Below are 18,941 nucleotides of genomic sequence, written 5' to 3'. Positions count from 1 at the left end.
GAACAGAGAGAAAAAAATATCCTTTACTGAAACTCAGGAATTAAAATAAACACAAGTGGCCATTCTAACTGAAAAAACAGGAAAGTATTTGTTTATTTTTAAGCATATACTTTATTTACTTTATTACTCTAACTTATATGCAATATCCTGACTGGGCAAGGTTAACAAAAAAATCATCCCTTAAGTGATATGCTTTAGTGAACAGAAAAGAAGTTTAATCATCGCCCTCCCCCCATAAATTTGTTTATAAGCCTAACAACACACTTTCTTTATGAGGAAGGAGGGTGAGAAATCTAGCCATGTGTCCAAATGATTCAATCTGAAACGAGTGAAATCAGTAGCAATAATTCCAAGTGCCTCAATCAATAGTATAGCATACAACAAGAACAAGCTCCTGTGTGTATGGTGTTCTCACTTTGACTGGGGAAGAAGGGTGGGCTAGTGGTGATGGAGGTCGTGGAGAAGGCAGGCCAACAAAGGAAAGGAAGCAGTAGAAAGTGGAGAATAAGAAGGAAAGGATATATTTGCAGTCACATGTCTCCAGGAAAGTAATTCAAATCTAGTATTACAGTAAGTGTCACAGATTGACCAACCACAACTATTGACCTTCTTTCTCCCAGGGTACTACAAAGAAAGGGGAATTAATGAAATCAAGATTCTTTACTGCTCACCTGCCATAAACTTAAAGTGACTCTGGACAAAGCTGAATTAGTACACCTCCAGCATAGTGATTGTAAGCATGGGCTCAAGACCTAGACGGCCTAGATTAGAATCCTGGCTCTGCCACTCCCCAGGAACAAAGTATTTTACCTTTCTGTGCCTCAGGTGCTCACCTGAAAAATAATAGTACCTATGTCATAGGGTGGTTGAAAAGATGTAAATAGAGTTTTATAAACATAATACACTTAAAACAGTATCTGGCACATAATAAAAGCTATATGAGTGTTGGACATTATTATGACGATCTGTGTTGTCGCATGCTCCAGCCTCTAAAAAAAAAAAATGTTGATGAAAGTTTTTTCCTCTCATAGCCTACAGATTGTGATCATCATTCTATCCCTTCAAGCCTAAGGTTTCCTGATCAAAAATGTCAGTTGTTTGAGCTTCGCATTACTGGTAACATGATGGATTTACTCATTCCAGAGGAAAATATCCATGTGATAATCTGGATATGATTAATATGAATCAGTATGTTATCTTGTTACTAGTAGTTTCACTGAAACCCCTCGCTATCTATCCTATTCAAACTAAATCTCATGCTGTTTTAAAAAACAGCCTTACTGAGATATAATTTACGTACCATAAAGATCACCTATTTAACATTTAATTCAATGTTCCTTCCCATATTTACAGCATTGTGCAATCTTCACCATTAACTTAATCTTAGAATATTTTCATCCCCAAACAAAACCTTTTACCCATTAAGCAATTCCTTCCAATTTACCCCCACCCCTAGGCAACCACTAATTTACTGTCTTTATGGATCTGCCTATTCTGGACATTTAACTGGAAATATATAATATGTGGCCTTTTGCATCTGACTTCTTGCATTTAGCATGTTTTCAAGGTTCATCCGTGTTGTAATAATGTGTCAGCACTTCACACCCTTTATGGCTGAATACTAGCCCATTGTACACCATATTTGTTTATCTGTTCATCTGCTGATGGACATCTGGGTTGTTTCCACCTTCTAATTATTGTGAATAATGCTGAATGAACATTGGTATACAAGTATCTATTCGAGTCCCTGTTTTCAACTCCTTTTAGTATATACATAGGAGAAGAATTCCTGAGTCATATGGTAATTCTATATTTAGCTTTGGAAGAATTGCCTGACTATCTTCCTAAGGGAACTTCACCATTTTACAAATTCTCCAGCAATTTATGAGAGTTCCAATTTCTTCATATCCTCACAATTCTTGCTATTGTCTGTCTTTTTGATATGCTGGCTTTTTTCTCCTTTTTATCATTTATTTATATATATATTTTTTTCTACTATACAACATGGTGACCCAGTTACACTTACATGTATACATTGTTTTTTCTCACATTACATGTGGGCATATATCCAGACAAAACTCTCCTTAAAAAAGACACATGCACCCACATGTTCATTGCTGCACTGTTCACAATAGCCAAGACATGGAAACAACCCAAATGTCCATTGATAGATGATTGGATCAGGAAGATGTGGTATACATGCACAATGGAATACTACTCAGCCATGAAAAAGAACAAAATAATGCCATTTGCAGCAACATGGATGGAACTAGATATGCTGGCTTTTTACCTGGAAAAATAATTGTTTCTCTCCAAAATCCGTGGTGCCTGCTCATCTTAGTGTTACCCTTTCATACTGAGCATTTTAAAAAAATCAATAGACTTAATTTTTTAGAACAGTTTAGATTTATAGATAAATTGAGCAGACAATACAGAGTCTGTCTTGTTTTGTTCTTTGCCAAACAAGATTTCAACCAAGGTCCTTATTCCCTTTCAAGATTGTTTCCTTGTACTCAATGACTCTGAAAGATTTCCCTTCTCAATCTACCTTCAAAAGACACTGGCAGATCAATTTCATATCTGATGTACCCCCTGAAAAGTTATTTTTCAATCAAAAATTGCAATTCAAATATACAACAGAAAGCTCTTACTTCAGGGAACTGTATGGTGAATATTTTTGTGAAACACTGGTTTCTTCATACATATGAAATAATCTCCTCCAAATGTCACATGGCAAGAGGTAGACCCTCACTTCCTCGCTAAAGCACATTTACTGTAGCCTATTCCACTCTAGAAATGGGTTGATTCTTAATGATAAATCAAAATATTCTATTCATCATATTAGTTACCTGAAGGAATACTGTATTAATCCATGACTAAGAAAGGACAAGAACACTACACCAGAAAGAAAAGTAGCAAGTCAAATTCTTTAATTTGAACTATCTGCCCATGATTATGGCTACTGTAAAATGAGCACTCATTAAAACTTTGGCAATTTGGATAAAGACCTCATTAGCTTCGAACCCTTTCTTCAAATTTTATGTTGAAAATAATTTACCCTCCCTGCTCTCTTCACTCTTTTTTCTATCACCAGAATATGAGGCCTTTTTAGACAACTTTTTAAGACAACTGTTTTATATTGGACTGCCCCAGGCTCGATTCTTGGACTCTTTCTTATCTATTGACTTTCACTTGTTCTATGATCTCATTCAGTATCACAGCTTTAAGCATCATCCTATAGGCTGATGATTTCCATCCCCATACACATCACCAGCCCATACCTCTCCCCTGAACTCCACGTCTGTCTCATTGCCTACTCCACATCTCTACTAGAGTTTAATAGGCTCTTTAAACTTAACATGTACCAAACAAAATTATTGCTCCCCCCACCAAAAAAAAAAAAAAAAACCTATACCTTTCAGAGTCTTCTCCCTCTCTGTGGCCCTACTGCCTTTCTAGTGGCTCAAGCCTTGGAGTAATCTTTACCTCTGCTCTCTTTCTCCCTTACAATCCCCATTCTATACCCTAGCAAGTCATTATTTGCTCCTCTCCAAAATATAGGAATTTCAACTACTTCTTACAGCCTCCACTGCTACTACCCTCATCCAAGCTACTATTAGGTCTTGCTTGAATCATCACATTAGAGTCCAAGCACGCTCTTACCTGAGCACCCCTGCATTTGCTTTCACCCTAGATTGGCTCCTTCTCCTAACCTGCTATAGACTTCAACCCAGTTTGGCTTTCTCAGTGTGCAACCCCGTCCCTATATTCCCCATCCCCCCTCCCCACTTTATTTCTCTATAAAGCATTTATCACTATCCAATATACTATATATTTTACTCATTAAGCTTTTTATTATGTATCCCTTCTATAGACTATAAATTCCATGAGGCAGAGCTATTTATTGAGTCAATGAATGGATCGTTTAAAAGCTTACGTGCATCTCCCCAAGCACCTCCATTCTCTCTTAATAACCGACCATTCCATCGTTATCCAGCAACTGAAAATCTAATTTCATTCCATTTACATCCCACAATATATGCCAAACCTTTGCTGTTTCAGATATTTTATCAGGTCTTCGGATATAGATCAATCCATTTATTTAACAAATATTTACTAAGCATATATACCCGGGCTAGGCACTAAGAACACATAAGTAAATGAAACTGACAGAACCACTATTTTTATGCAGTTTGCAGACTGAAGGGAGATCTAGATATTATTAGTCAAATAATTACATGAATATAATACATAGTTATAAATACACGGTATAAGAAGTTATAATGAGGAAAGTTATTTGGATTGGGGGAGAGAAAATCAATGAAAGTTTCCTCTGAAGGAATAACATTTAAACTGAGGAAAATGAAAGCCAATTTCAATATATATAAACCCTTCAAGAAACTATCTTTCAAACTACAGCACTATGAAAAAATGACTTCCTTTTTGCTCATCTGTTTGGGAAAGAGTAGGATATCTGACTGGTGTAGTAGTCTTAAAAATAAACAGTGAGACATCACTATACACTTATAAGAATGGCCAAAACCCAAAACCCTGTCAATGCCCAAAGCTGGCAAGGATGTAGAGAAACAGGAACTCTTATTCATTGCTGATGGAAATGCAAAATGGTATGGCCACTTTGGAAGGCAATTTGGCAGTTTCTTATAAAACTGAACATACTCTTACCATACCATCCAGAAATTGCACTCCTTGGCATTTACCCAAGTGACCTGAAAACTTGTTTCCACACAAAAGTCTGCACATGAATGTTTATAGCAGCTTTATTCACAATTGACAAAACTTGGAAGCAACCAAGACGTCCTTCTATAAATAAACGGACAAATATATTATGGCACATCCAGAAGGGAAAAAAAAGAAAATGAGCTATAAAGATGTGAAAAGACATAAAGCAACCTTAAGTATATATATTACTAAGTGAAAGAAGCCAATCTAAGAAGGCTACACACTACATGATTCCAACAGTATGACACTCTGGAAAAAGCAAAACCATAGAGACAGTGGATTCTGGGAGCTTGGGGGAGAAGGAAGAGTGAATAGGCAGAATACAGAGGATTTTTCAGGACAGTGAAAACTATTCCGTAAGATACTATAATGGTGGATACATGTTATACATTTGTCAAAACCCACAGGATGTATAACACCAAGAGTGAACCCTAAATGATGGGTGTGAGGTGATAATGATGTGCCAGTGCAGATTCATTGATTGTAACAAATGAATTCCTCACAGCCTGGTGAGGAATTTTGATAAGGGGGAAGCTGCACATATGTGGGGGTAGGAGGTGTAGAGGAAATCTCTGTACCTTCCACACAATTTTGTTGTGAACCTAAAACTTCTCTAAAAAAATAAAGTCTATTAAAATTTATTTTGAAAAGGTAGTACTCTAGCCTGACAATTAGGAAGGCACTTCGGTGTGGCAGAATGAGACAGAGAAGGAATCTGATAACTATGTGCTAAGCCCAAATCTGCCAAAATCAGGCTATGTAACTTAGGACAGATTTTCTCAGTTTTTCTGGACCCTATTTTGTCCACCAGTACATAAAAGGGAGTAGATTTCAGTGGGTCTCAAACTTTTTCGGGTTGCTCCCTTCCAGGCTACTCTCCACCTAAGGGTTATCTTCCTAAAAAATAAAAGCTGGTTATATTATTCCCTATTTTATTTTATTATTTTATGTTTTAGGTCGTGCCTGTGGCATGTTGGAAGTTCCCAGGCCAGGGATAAAACCCATGCCACAGCAGCAATCCGAGCTACAGCAGTGACAGTACTGGATTCTTAACCCACTGTGCCACAAGGGAACTCCTAATCCCTGTTTTAATCTGCCTTTGCCTGCCCTTTCCCTCTAGGATAGAAGCCACACTCTTTCTTAGGCTGTATAGAGACCCTTTTGGACATACTATTTTAATTTGCTTTCACTCTAGCCCACATTTCTTTACAAGCACTTCTCAAAATGAAATCTAAAAATCACCCTCTGTGGTTGAGTACCTGTTACAAAAGCACATGCCTTGCCCCAAATAAGGTTAAGATCTCAAGTGATGGGATGCAAGAATCTACATTTGCACAAGATCTCCAGGTGATTCTAACTTACTGGTATTTGAAAACCAAAACTGTTCATTTCAGCCACACTGAACTTTCCCCCATTCCCCTGCCTAGAATGTCCTTCCCTGCTTTATCTACATGGTGACATCGGCTTTTTAGCATTAATGTCACCTCCATTATGAAGCCTCTGGCCAATCCCCTAGGTAATTGGCTGTTCCCTCCTCTGTGCTTCTATAGCACTTAGTTCATCTCTCAGATGGTACTCAGTACCTACTGTAATTACTTACTTACATGTCTCTTCCTCCTACTATAATGTGACCTTGAAAACAAAGACCACGTCTTAATTTTTACATCCCCAGCACCTAGGACATAATAGACACACAATTAATGTTTGTTGAACAAAAGAATGAATGGATAAAGATTAAGAACTAAACTATTCACTTGACAAATATTTGAGTGCCTACAACGTGGTAGGCACTGTTTTAGTACCAAAAAGTAGCCAGAGCTTTTTGCCTGCAAGACAATTAGAACCCTGCATCCAGAGTTCTAAGCCTCTTTCAGCATCTTAGCTGTGGAAACTTCCAAATGAGCCCCTTGTTTGTTTAGCCATTCTTTAGGAAAGAATCACTTGTCTGAGGTGTACAAGTGAGTGGCATTATGACAATGAGTGGCGGTGGGAGAGCACAATGCTTTGAGTCCAAAGTCAATTTCATAGTCACCTGTTGGATGAATGAACAACAAAACCTAAAGAAAAATTTATTATAAATTCAATAAAAACTGAAGAAAAAGTGATGGCCGTTGACTTGTTCAAAATATCATCCAAAATGTAGGCAGAGGGAGTTCCCATTGTGGCGCAGTGGTTAACGAATCTGACTAGGAACCATGAGGTTGCGGGTTCAGTCCCTGCCCTTGCTCAGTGGGTTAACGATCCGGCGTTGCCGTGAGCTGTGGTGTAGGTTGCAGACGCGGCTCGGATCCCGTGTTGCTGTGGCTCTGGCGTAGGCCGGTGGCTACAGCTCCGATTCGCCCCCTAGCCTGGGAACCTCCATATGCCGTGGGAGCGGCCCAAGAAATAGCTAAAAAGACAAAAAAAAAAAATGTAGGCAGACCAATTAGGCAAAGCAGATACATCAATGGAAGTTTAAAATAATGTAATTATTATCAATGAAATATTCCTTTGCAAATACCCTTAATTCTTTCATCCCTCTCTTTTTTAATGTATTTACCTGGAACAACCACAACCATAGCATTTTTCATTGATTTTCAAATGAATTTTGTAAGAATATTGTATAATGAATAACAAATTAATATAATAAACAGGGAGGTCCCGTCGTGTCGCAGGAGAAATGAATCCGACTAGGAATCATGAGGTTGCGGGTTTGATCCCTGGCCTTGCTCAGTGGGTTAAGGATCCGGCATTGCCATGAGCTGTGGTGTAGGTCGAGGACACAGCTGGGATCTGGTGTTGCTGTGGCTGTGGTGTAGGCCGGCAGCTACAGCTCTGATTAGACCCCTAGCCTGGGAACCACCACATGCCTCGGGTGCGGCCCTAAAAAAAAAAGACAAAAGACCAAAAAAAATATATATATATATGTATATATAAAATAAACTGATTCCAATTAAATATTTTAATTTGCAAGAAAAGAATGTATACTTTTGTGAACATTTACAAATCTTATTATAAACTAGGCTACCCTTACAGAATACTTCAATAAGCCTCTAAAAGTCATAGTCACCTTCTTTTTATTGTTTTCTGGAGAATATAATATAAACTAAAGAGTTGGAAAATGAGAAAATAGTAAATGAAGACAAAGCCAAAGTGATTCTGCCAATAAATACTTTTTAATGAGAACCGAGGTCTGTAACATACAATAACTGCCCTGGCCTATGCTTTCTGCTCTAGCCCAAGTCTGGGGCTAACAAACTACATTTAACCCACATTTGGAGAGAAGGCCATTTTGAGTGTCATCCATCAGTATCCATCTTCACAGAAGATACCAATCTGGGGCCAGAGTCTCAATGTTAATACTTCCTCTCAGGGAAAAGTTCACATGGTAACACAAACACATAAGCAATTTTGAACCATCCTATCATTCTTCCATCAGAAGGACCTTAGGAGACAAATGGTTCAGTAAATACTTACGACTTTGTCAAAATACGTTAGAACACAGGAAAAGGGAAAAGAAAAGAGTAGAAAGGTTGACAGAACTTGGCTCACATATAATTCAGTCCTTAGATTTGAAGCCTCTTGAGCTGCTCATATGTGATAAAAAACTGAGGAGTAAGTCATGGAAGATCACTGGGTTGATACTGATACTGATACTAAAATTGTGCCTTGCATTCTCTTAAATTGAGTTATTTAATCTGTGCCATTCTCAGCTGCACTTGCTCAAATCATTTTAAAAACAGTATCTGGCAAATGAACCACACATTAGGTGCCCACCATGAGCCCATTTTGATGGTTGGCATTTAACAATATAAACATATTAGAACTCTAACATACTTAAGAGTCTTCAGGGGCAAAAAGGACACACACACACAAATATCTAAGTACATCAACAACATAATAATTGGACATGAGGTGATCAGAGCCATCCTGAGGCAGGAGGAAGATGTTATCTCCCTCAACCTATAGACTCCACAAGGGTAGGGGATTACTTTTCAACTCTGCAGTGCTCACCACTATACAAACACCACCATACACAGTATCCAACTCATGACTCTGCGTGTAGGAGGCACTGAAACACAGCTAAAAGAGGGAGATTCACCCAGGTGAAAAGAACCCTACTTGGCTCTGGATTCCCCTGCTCTCTAAGTGTTTTCCGTCTTATTATTTCCCTAGTTATTCTGCTCCTATATTTAGTTAGAGGTAGAGAATACAGACTACCTCAGCATGGATCTTTCTGTTGGCAACTCTGAGCAGGGTTTCCAAAAACTTCCTAGCTCCTTTCAGATCTGGCTGTTTGTTGTTGTTGTTTGTTTTAAAGAAGAAAAGAGGAGAAACTTTCCCATATCTTTTCGACTCCATTCCGTGTGTATTAGACTCCAGCGCTCTATACTGAAATTTTCCTTCCCAGAGTCTAACATTACCTGGGAGCTTGAAGCAGTTGCTTTCATTCTCATGTTTTTAAAAAGGATACAATGATGTTCCAGGGTCCAAGTCGAAGCCAGTTTGGCCAAAATCCTTTATAGAGTGCAAAAAAGCCTTCATGTTTCCACATCTGTGGGAAAGATAGAATAAAAAATGGAGTGAACTCCCCTTACACTTTACATCCGTCAAGTGTAAAATAATAATTACTTTTATTTTAGTACTCATCTTCCATGCCCCTCCTCGACAACTGAAGATTCGTGAGTGGCCCTTTTTTCTAAAGGCACACATTTTGCATTTATATATATTCTAAATCTATCCACCCACTCATTCAACAAATATTTCCTAAGCACCTACAATAAGCAAGGTACTCTTCTCAATGCTGGGATAATAGTAACAATCATACACAACAGAGAATGTCTGTGGTCGCCAGCCTCCAAGATGGCCCCCAATGAAAGCCACCTCCAGTTACTCACATTCTTGTGCAGTTCCTCCCACAACATATCAGGATTGGTCTGTGTCACTAATAAAGTAGGCCATTAGAGTGTTTGCTAAGACAATAAGATGAGAATCCTGACTTCTGAATAGCCCTATCCTATCTTATAGATTGAGAACACTCAAGCCATTATCCTTACTCATCATTTTTGAAGCAAACAGTAACATAATAAGGGCACTCTGGGCACTATTTATGGAAACATGGTGGTAATATGCCTGCACCAATGGATCGTCAGCAAATGCTGAAGCTGTCAGACCAAAATTGATGTTGGAAAACTGTGAAAATCAGCCAAAATAAATCCTGGATGCGGATAATCTAGAATCTTAGACTGTTAAGACAAGGGACATTAAGAGAGACAAATCAACCCCATCACCTCTCACCTGGAATACCACAATAATCCTCCTAATTGGTCAACAATATCTACTTAGAAACCAAAGCAATCTTTTAAAATTATAAATCAGAAGATAGTTTAAAGCTCTCCAATGACTTCTCAGTGGATTTCATTCTAATTTCAAATTCCTTTTTTTTTTTTTTTGTCCTTTTAGGGCTGCACCCTTGGCCTATGGAGGTTTCCAGGCTAGGGATCCAATCGGAGCTACAGCTGTCAGCCTACACCACAGCCATGGCAAAGCCAGATCAGGGCCGCATCTGTGACCTACATCACTGCTCATGGCAAAATGGTAAAGACAGACATTAAAAGCAATTATAGTTGACTCTTGAACAACTCAGGTGTTAGGGGCATCGACCCTCCATGCAGTCAGAAATCCACATACAACTTATTGTCAGCCCTCTGCATCCACCAGCTCAACCAACTGCAGATCATGTAGTACTGCAGTATTTGCTACAGAAAAAAATAATAATCTGTATATAAGCGGACCCACGAAGTTCAAACTCGCATTGCTCAAGGGTCAACTATATAATAAAATGTAACAAATGTGAATGAATGTGATAGAACCATACAATAGAGTGTTATCCAATCATAAAAGGGACACAATGCAGACATACCTGCTTTCATTGCACTTCAGTTTATTACACTTTGCAGATATTGCATTTTTTTTTTTGCACATTGAAGGTTTGTGGCAACCCTGCATCAAGTAAGTCTACTGGCATCATTTTTCTAACAGCATTTGCTCATTTTGTGTTTGTCACCTTTGGCCATTCTCACCATATTTCACACTTCTTCATTATGATTATATTTGTTATAGTGATTTGTGGTCAGTGATTTTTTTTGGGGGGGGTCTTTTTTTTGTCTTTTTAGGGCCGCACCCAGGGCGCGGCATATGAAGATTCCCAGGCTAGGGGTCTTATTGGAGCTGTAGCTGCTGGCCTATGCCACAGCCACAGCAACGCGGGATCCGAGCCATGTCTGCAACCTACACCACAGCTCACGGCAACGCCGGATCCTTAACCCACTGAGCAACGCCAGGGATCAAACCCGCAACCTCATGGTTCCTAGTCAGATTTGTTTCCACTGAGCCACAATGGGAACTCCTGATTTTTGATGTTACCATTACAAAGAGATTGTGACTCACTGAAGGCTTAGATGGTGGTTAACATTTTTTTTAGCAATCATACCTTGATTTTAAAATTAATATATGTGCATTGTTTTTTTGACAATACTATTGCACATTTCATAGACTACAGTATAGCATAAACATAATTTTTATATGCACTGGGAAACCAAAACATTCATGTAACTCACTTTGTTGTGATGTTTTCTGTATTTCGGTGGTCTAGAACCAAACCCGCAACACCTCCGAGGTAAGCCTGTACTGATACATGCTACGGCATGGATGAACCTTGAAGCATTATGATCAGTAAAAGGAGTAAGTCAAAAAGGTCATATATTTTAGGATTCCATTTATATGAGCTATCCAGAATAGGCAAATCCACAGAGATAAAACGTAGACCAGTGAGTGGTTTTTTAGGGTTATAATAGCTAAAGGGCACAGGGTTTCTTTTTGAGGTTATGAAAATGTTCTAAAATTAGCTGTGGTGATGATGGTTGCACACATCTGTGACTATATCAAAAGCCACTTTGAATAAGTGAATTTTATGATGTGTGAATTAGTCCCCAAAAAGATATTTTTTTAAATATAATAAATGCTATGATAAAGCACGTACATGAAACTATGTGCATATAAATAGTTTTTAATGGTCAAGGAAGGCCTTTATGAAAAAAATAACATGATCTGAAGAATGCGTAGGAGCTAACCATTTAACAAGATATAAGGCATGGGTGAAAACTTGGGAATGAAAGAAAGTCTAATACCAGAACTCGTTTAGTATGTGTGGAAGACAGAATAAAGGTAGCAGAGACAGGACTGTAGAAACAAAAAGGTGTCGAATCATAAGGCGTCTTGGTCAATGGTAAGCATTCAAGGATTTTAAGATGGAGGTAAGAGGGTGAGACCTGCAGCTGTTCATTTCTGTCAGAGATGAATGCATAATTCCACTCACCAAAGTGTTTTAGCACTCTTTCAGATGAAGTAATAAAGCATGATGACACTATACAGCAAACTAGTTTCTAAAGAATTTTAATAGTGAGTGAGTAAATGTAAATACTTAAAGATTAACATCAATGTGAAAATACATTTCTGGCAATACCACACAGCATAGTGGTTACAAATACAAAGTTTGGATTCAGACAGACCCTGATTTAAATGTCACACCTGCCACTTATTTATTAGGTATGTAATCTTGGGTAAATACTGAGCTACTCTGAACCTAAGTTCTCTCATTTATAAAATGACAAAGATATCATCTACTCTATGGGGTTTCTTGGAGGTAAATGACATTCTATAGTGTGTAGTACATAATAATTAGCATTCAATAAATGCTAGCTATTGCTATATCACTGTATATTAGCCAACCTCATTCTTGAAAGAATATTTTACACTTGTCTACATATCCTCACTTCCTATATGTTTATCTGTCTCTTCCTATTCGAATTAAAATGTCATGAAGGCCAGGACATTTTTGTTCACCAACCTAGAACAGTATCTAGCACATAAGACACTTAAACATTTTTGAAATGAATGAATAAATGATTAAACACACTCCTCAGTGCACAGCAATCTGGATTTTGCAAACACCAGTCCAACAAATCCCCTCTAGAAAATATTAGATCCAACAGACACTTTGCAGTCCTTATACTGGATTTCTCTATTCCATTTGGCATTAAATAACTACTCAGCCCTTCTTGAAGCTCATTACTCCCTGTGCTTCCAAGACGCTATTCTCTTGTAAGTTTTCTCATATCTTTGGAACTATTAATTTTTTGGTGTCTTTCCTGGGCTCCTCATCTGCCAAGCCCTTAAAAACTGGTATCTCCCCAGAGTTCTTTCCTTGGCTCTATTCTTCTCTCTATACCAGTGATTGTCAAGTGGAAGGGCAAGCATGTCAGAAATAGAAAGGGGGTGGGCTTTGCCAAACTGTACTCCCCAGAGTATGAGAATCACTGCTTCTGTGAATCACTACTAATGGAATGAGTTTTATAATACTTCAGTGTGCTAGGAAAGCAAAAAGGTGTGAACTCCTCTACCTGCTCTTCCCCTCCATAGCTATGTAACACCTGTACACTACTGATTCCCTGGGTTCTTATCTACACACTTGAGCTCTCCCTTGAGTTAAGACTACGATATCCAAGTATATTGGCTGGGTGTTCCTCATGTACCTCAAACTAAGTATCCCAAATTGTGATGTCTCCCACAAAACCTGTTCTGCTTCCTGTAATGACTCTGTCAACAAATGTCACCACATGGTCACCGAGACCAAAACCTGGGAAGTGATCTTTGATATCTTCTTTCTCCCATACCTCTCCACATCAAGTCAACCAAATCCTGTTGATTCCATCAGCTAAATTATTCTCAACTCTATCCCCACTATTCACGCTCAAGTTCAGGTCCTCACCACCTCTTGCTCAGATTACTATAATCCCCTTCTAATCAGCTTCCCATCTCTAGGTGAGTGGTTCTCAAAGTGTGGTCCCAGACTAGCAGCATCAGTATTGCCAGAGAACTGCTTAGAAATGAAAATTGTCAGGTCCTACTCCAAACTTGTTGAATCAGAATGTGGTGATGGGGCCTAGCCATCTGCATTTTAACGAGCCTTCCACGTGATTCAGATACATGTAAAAAGTTTTAAGAACCACTGTTCCAGGCTTATCCTCTTAGATAAGAGGTTTTCCACCTTGGGTAAACACTGCAATCACGTGAAGAATTATGAAAATACTGACAGCCTGGTTCCTACCCTAGATGTTCTGAGTTCATTGGTCTACTGTGGGCACAGAAGCAGTGAAAGTTCCCCAGGTGATTCCAATATGCATTTCAGACTGAGAACCACTGTCTTAGATCCAGTCACCACAAAGCCAGAGTGATCTATTTAAAAGGCAAATCCGACCTGATTAAAATCTTTCAATAGCTTCTTATCAAGTAAAAAAGTTAAGTCCAAGCATCTCAGCACAGCATTTGATTTTCTTTATAACCTAACTAATCCTCATTCACTAACATGAGGAAGGCACCACAGAGTAGAGTTAAGAATATTGGTTTGAAGCCAATGGTCTGAGTTGAAATCCCAGTTCTCTCACTTACTAGCTATGAAACTTTGGGCAGGTCAGTTCATCTCTCAGTGCTTTGGTAGCTTGTAATCACGAGGATTCAATGAATGAATACATGTAAATCTCATTAAGACAGTTCCTGATACACAGTAAAGCATTCAACAGATGTGTGTTATTAGTATTCCAGATGCCTCCATCTACAGGAAATCTATCCCAAACTTCCAAATTGGACCAAAATTTCCTCCCATAGATCCCTGAGTTTATTATTTACCAAGATGTGTTGATTATCTGTTTGTATGACTGCAATACACTGTAATTTCTCTGTACCTACTAAAATGGTGCCTGAGAGATAACAGTTTTTAACTAAACTGATAGCAACAGAGAAACCATAAAACAACATCACATTTTAGCTCCAAGTTTGGTTTTTGTAGCAGTATTTCCACCAGTGATTATATAATACATTATAATACATAATACACGTATGATATTCAGCTCCCTACAAATGTAACATAGCAGAAACTTTCAAAGCCAAAGTATGAACAACAGTACAATGCTGGACTGAAACCAATTGCTAGATTTTCTATTACAAGAGCTCTGCCTTTTCTGAAATGGGCAAACATGGGATATGTTGGGTCCTTTCTATCAGTAATTCTACATGGTGCTATTGATAAAAGTATCCTGCAGTCTTAAGCATTCAAATTGGAATAATAATATTAAGAACCACTGTGCGTCAGCAGATTGCCAAGGAGACAGCTTCGTACCTGGGAATTACTCTGAAAGGCTACTAAAAATAGGCATAATGATTCTTGCATCTTCAGAAGGAAATGTAGCAACTGAGAATAAGGACTGCAAGAAGGTATGAGACATCAAAGGAAACTAAAAATACAATCCAAGTTCACAGTGTTCGTACCTTTAAAATACCATCCAAAGTGCCCTTGTAGAGGTCCACGTGCCCCACAATTGCCCTCTGGTTCATCATGCGAGTTCGAACCACATCAACTGGATTGGAAGCCAGAGCCCCAGCCAAGCCACATGTAAAGCTAGAACTAAAGATGAAAACTTTAAGAAGACAGACTGGCTCACTTCCACCTCCGCCCATTTAAACAGAAATTAGGCCAAACATACATGTACAAGGAGTCAGACTCGTCAGATAAAACCTGGCACTTGCCCTTTCATTACAAGCTAAAGAGAAAAGAAATTTTTACAAAAAAGACATTATTCAAAAGTTGTTCCCTTCACTTTTCAATCCAAAACTCAGAGAGCCATTTATGTTAAGGGGACAGTTTATAAGTCTAGCAAGTTCCCTAAGCAGGAAATATTATGCACTATTATGGTTATGCAAATGGTTATGCAAATGTTTCAAACCACAGGCAGCATCATATGCCAAGTGCATCTGAGTAGTAAAATATTATAAAGGTTGCAAGATGAAGAAAATGTACGATGAGATTAGCAACAGTCTTCAGGCCAAAACTGTGGTCTTCTTTCGCAGGCCCTGTAAAATTGCACCCTTTTTTTCTGTTTCCCATTGAGAAAATTTGCTTTCTGATCCAAAATTACCCAAAGCAAATAATAGATGAGCTTATTAGATATAGAGGCTGTGCATGAATAAATGCAAATCCTAGAGACATCTGACGGGCTACTGTATTAGACACTGCCCCCAAGTACTAAAGTGCCCCACTGCATCTGGAATCTCTGTGTATGTATCAGAAGGCTTGAGGTTCTGGTGATGAGAAAGAAAAAGGTATTTAGGCTATATGTACACATCATCAATTCTATATGTGGACTTCAGTGAAAAATACATTTTGTGCTTACAGAACTGAAAATATGGAATGAGCACAACCTATCAGACTTACACAAAGTGAGTTAAGATTGTGTCTCCCAACACCCCTGACAATATTAGGTGCTTCTTCGTAATATCATAGACTGGTAGCTCTACTCCCACAACGATGGCAGCCCGCTGAGCAGTTGGGACGACACCCTATAAAACATAAGTGACATGAGACACCAAGGAAATACACTGGTAGTGATGTAAGTCTAAAAGTGAACAAAATAGGTTAGGAGTTAAAAAAATGAGAGAAAAATCCAAGTCTGAAGTACAGAGGTCACTCTGTCAAATCAATACTGGAACACTAATAAACTCCCAATTCACTTACTGTACCAAAAATAAAATCATTGATATGACACCCAAATAATCACAAGCAACAAAAGAAAAAATAGGTAAATGGAACTTCATCACAATTTACATTTTTGTGATTCAAAGGATACCATCAAGAAAGTGAAAAGAGGAGTTCGTGTCATGGCTCAGTGGAAACAAATCTGACTACTAACCATGAGGACACAGGTTCGATCCCCGGCCTCGCTCAGTGGGTTAAAGATCCAGCATTGTGGTGAGCTAAGGTGTAGGACAATGACGAAGCTTGGATCTGGCATTGCTGTGGCTGTGGTGTAAGCCAGCGGCTACAGCTCCCATTTGACCCCTAGCCTGGGAATCTCCATATGCCGCGAGTGCAGTCCTAAAAAGACCAAAAAAAAAAAAAAAAAAAAGAGGGGAGAGACAACTCACAATGGGGGAAAATATTTGCAAATCATATATCTGGACTAGTATATATCATGTATCACATATGGACTAGTATCTAAAAGACTAGTAAATAAAAGAACTCTTACAACAGTAAAAAGACAAACTATCCAATTAAAAACTGGGCAAAAGATCTAAGTAGACATTTCCCCAAAGAAGATATATGCTTAGACACTGTCGGTGGCATGTAACAACCATTGTGATAAACATTTTGGCAATTCCTCAAAAATTTAAACATAGAATTACTATATGACCCCGTGATTTCACATCTAGATACATACCCAGCAGGATTATAAGCATATCTCTATGCAAAAACTTCTACATTAATGTTCATAACAGCATTATTCATAATAGCCAAAAAGCATTTTTTTTCGGGGGGGGGGGGGCCCGCACCCACAGCATATGGAGGTTCCCAGGCTAGGGGTCGAATTGGAGCTACAGCTGCCGGCCTACGCCACAGCCACAGCCACATCAGATCCAAGCCACATCAGCGACCTAATCCACATGACGTTCCAGGTTCAATCCCTGGCCTCACTCAGTGGGTTACGGATCCATCATTGCCATGAGCTGTGGTGTAGGTCGAAGATGTGGCTCGGATCTGATGTGGCTGTGGCTGTGGCGTAGGCCAGCAGCTATAGCTCCAATTTGACCCCTAGCCTGGGAACCTCCATATGCTGTGGGTGTGGCCCCCCAAAAATGCTTTTTGGCTATGATGAATAATGCTGTTATGAACATTAATGTAGAAGTTTTTGCATAAAGATATGCTTATAACTCTCTTGGGTATGTATCTAGACTACTAGCTTTTCATTCACTAGCACAATATTCCCATCACAGCTCATGTTACAACATAGGACTGCTAGAGCATTAAAAGTCATGTTTTTGATTTTGTGTTTGTCTTTTTGGCCACACCTGTGGCATGCAGAAGTTCTGGGGCCAGGGATCAAACCCTTGCCACTGCAGCAACATGAGCCACAGCAGTGACAACGCTGGATCCTTAACCCACAGAGCCACCAAGGAACTCCAAAAGTCATGTTTTTGAAGAATATTAATGACACAACAAAATGCCTATAACGTTAAAGAAGGCAAGACATAAAATTACTTACGGTATTATTCTAACATTAGGGGGAAAGGTATACACCCACATGCCAAATTTTTGTAAAAAAAATTCATAAAGAATGTTTTACTTTTATAATTGTGTTTAAGTATAATTTAAAATTAAAAAGAACATACCATGGGAACATCTGCTTTCTGGGATACCCATTATAATTAAAGAGTTCAGTCATCTCTAAATTCCCAAATTCAGTTTTTACAGTGGAAGAGATACAGCTGTGCTATTATCAGGAGATGGTGAATTCTGCTCCTTGGGCTGGCGGGCCCAGCAGTACCTTCCTCTCTCACCCTTCCACCTGCTCAACTCTGTTAGAAGATGAACTCAGAAGACTAATTTGGTGAATAGTAAGATACCCTCAGGCTGAATTCAGGTCACAGATTTGTATTGTGTGGTCTACACAGTGTTTCTTAAAAGGCTGAATTAGCTGTCAATATATTTAAAAAAAAAAAAACCCACAGGAATGGATACTGCATACAGGAATGCAGATTTCCAGCTTCTCTTGAAAGTCCAGAAAATTTGGCCACATGGACTCATGTGGCGCATGGCAGCCATGAATGGGGCAAGGCCCTCTAGTTCACTACTCTACCATCTCCAACTCTGATGTAAGTGCCAGTTACTCTTTTTTATTATACTCGTACTGTTATTTCTCACAATGGAGTTAGGAAGAAGGTGAATTGTTTCCAGTACTCATGTCACCATCAAAGCAGGAAAATAAAATATATACAAGGAGGACCATGTGCTTGAAGAAAAAGGCAAACATATTTCCTTGTGGAAATGAAAAAATATTCCTGTATTTTAATATGTAAATAATACATGTCTGTGTCAAAAGAATATGTAATACAATGTACTTTACTTCTTTACCTTATACGTCTGGAATGATGCAAATAGCCTGGATCATAAAAGTAGCCACGTTCAGTTCCTCAAAAATTTAAACATAGAATTGCCATATAATCTAGCAATTCCACTTCTGGTATATAGATAAAAGAATTGAAATCAATCTTAAAGAGGCATCTGCACATCCATGTTCACAGCAGCATTATTTATAAGAGGCAAGATATAG

At 38.6% G+C, this 18,941-nt stretch overlaps 1 protein-coding gene across 6 annotated transcripts in view; it reads right to left on the bottom strand.

Annotated features, from left to right (window-relative positions):
• Positions 1 to 7,876: 7,876 nt before the first annotated feature.
• Positions 7,877 to 18,941, bottom strand: part of SLC25A14 (solute carrier family 25 member 14) — a 29,919-nt gene continuing 18,854 nt past the window's right edge. For 3 of the 6 annotated variants that reach the window (XM_047765299.1, XM_047765304.1, XM_047765301.1), the window contains exons 8-11: positions 16,049 to 16,173; positions 15,106 to 15,241; positions 9,194 to 9,274; positions 7,877 to 8,327 (exon numbers count right to left, since the gene is read on the bottom strand). In XM_047765299.1, coding sequence (XP_047621255.1) covers positions 8,286 to 8,327; positions 9,194 to 9,274; positions 15,106 to 15,241; positions 16,049 to 16,173 — 384 coding nt within the window. In that variant the 3' untranslated portion in view covers positions 7,877 to 8,285. The remainder of the gene's footprint in view (positions 8,328 to 9,193; positions 9,275 to 15,105; positions 15,242 to 16,048; positions 16,174 to 18,941) is intronic. The other 3 variants (XM_047765300.1, XM_047765303.1, XM_047765302.1) reach the window with 3 other exon arrangements.

The sequence above is a fragment of the Phacochoerus africanus genome, chromosome X, assembly GCF_016906955.1.
Source record: "Phacochoerus africanus isolate WHEZ1 chromosome X, ROS_Pafr_v1, whole genome shotgun sequence".
NCBI lineage: Eukaryota > Metazoa > Chordata > Mammalia > Artiodactyla > Suidae > Phacochoerus > Phacochoerus africanus.
The sequence above is the reverse complement of the archived record's forward strand: the minus strand, read 5'-3'. Positions and strand labels throughout refer to the sequence as shown.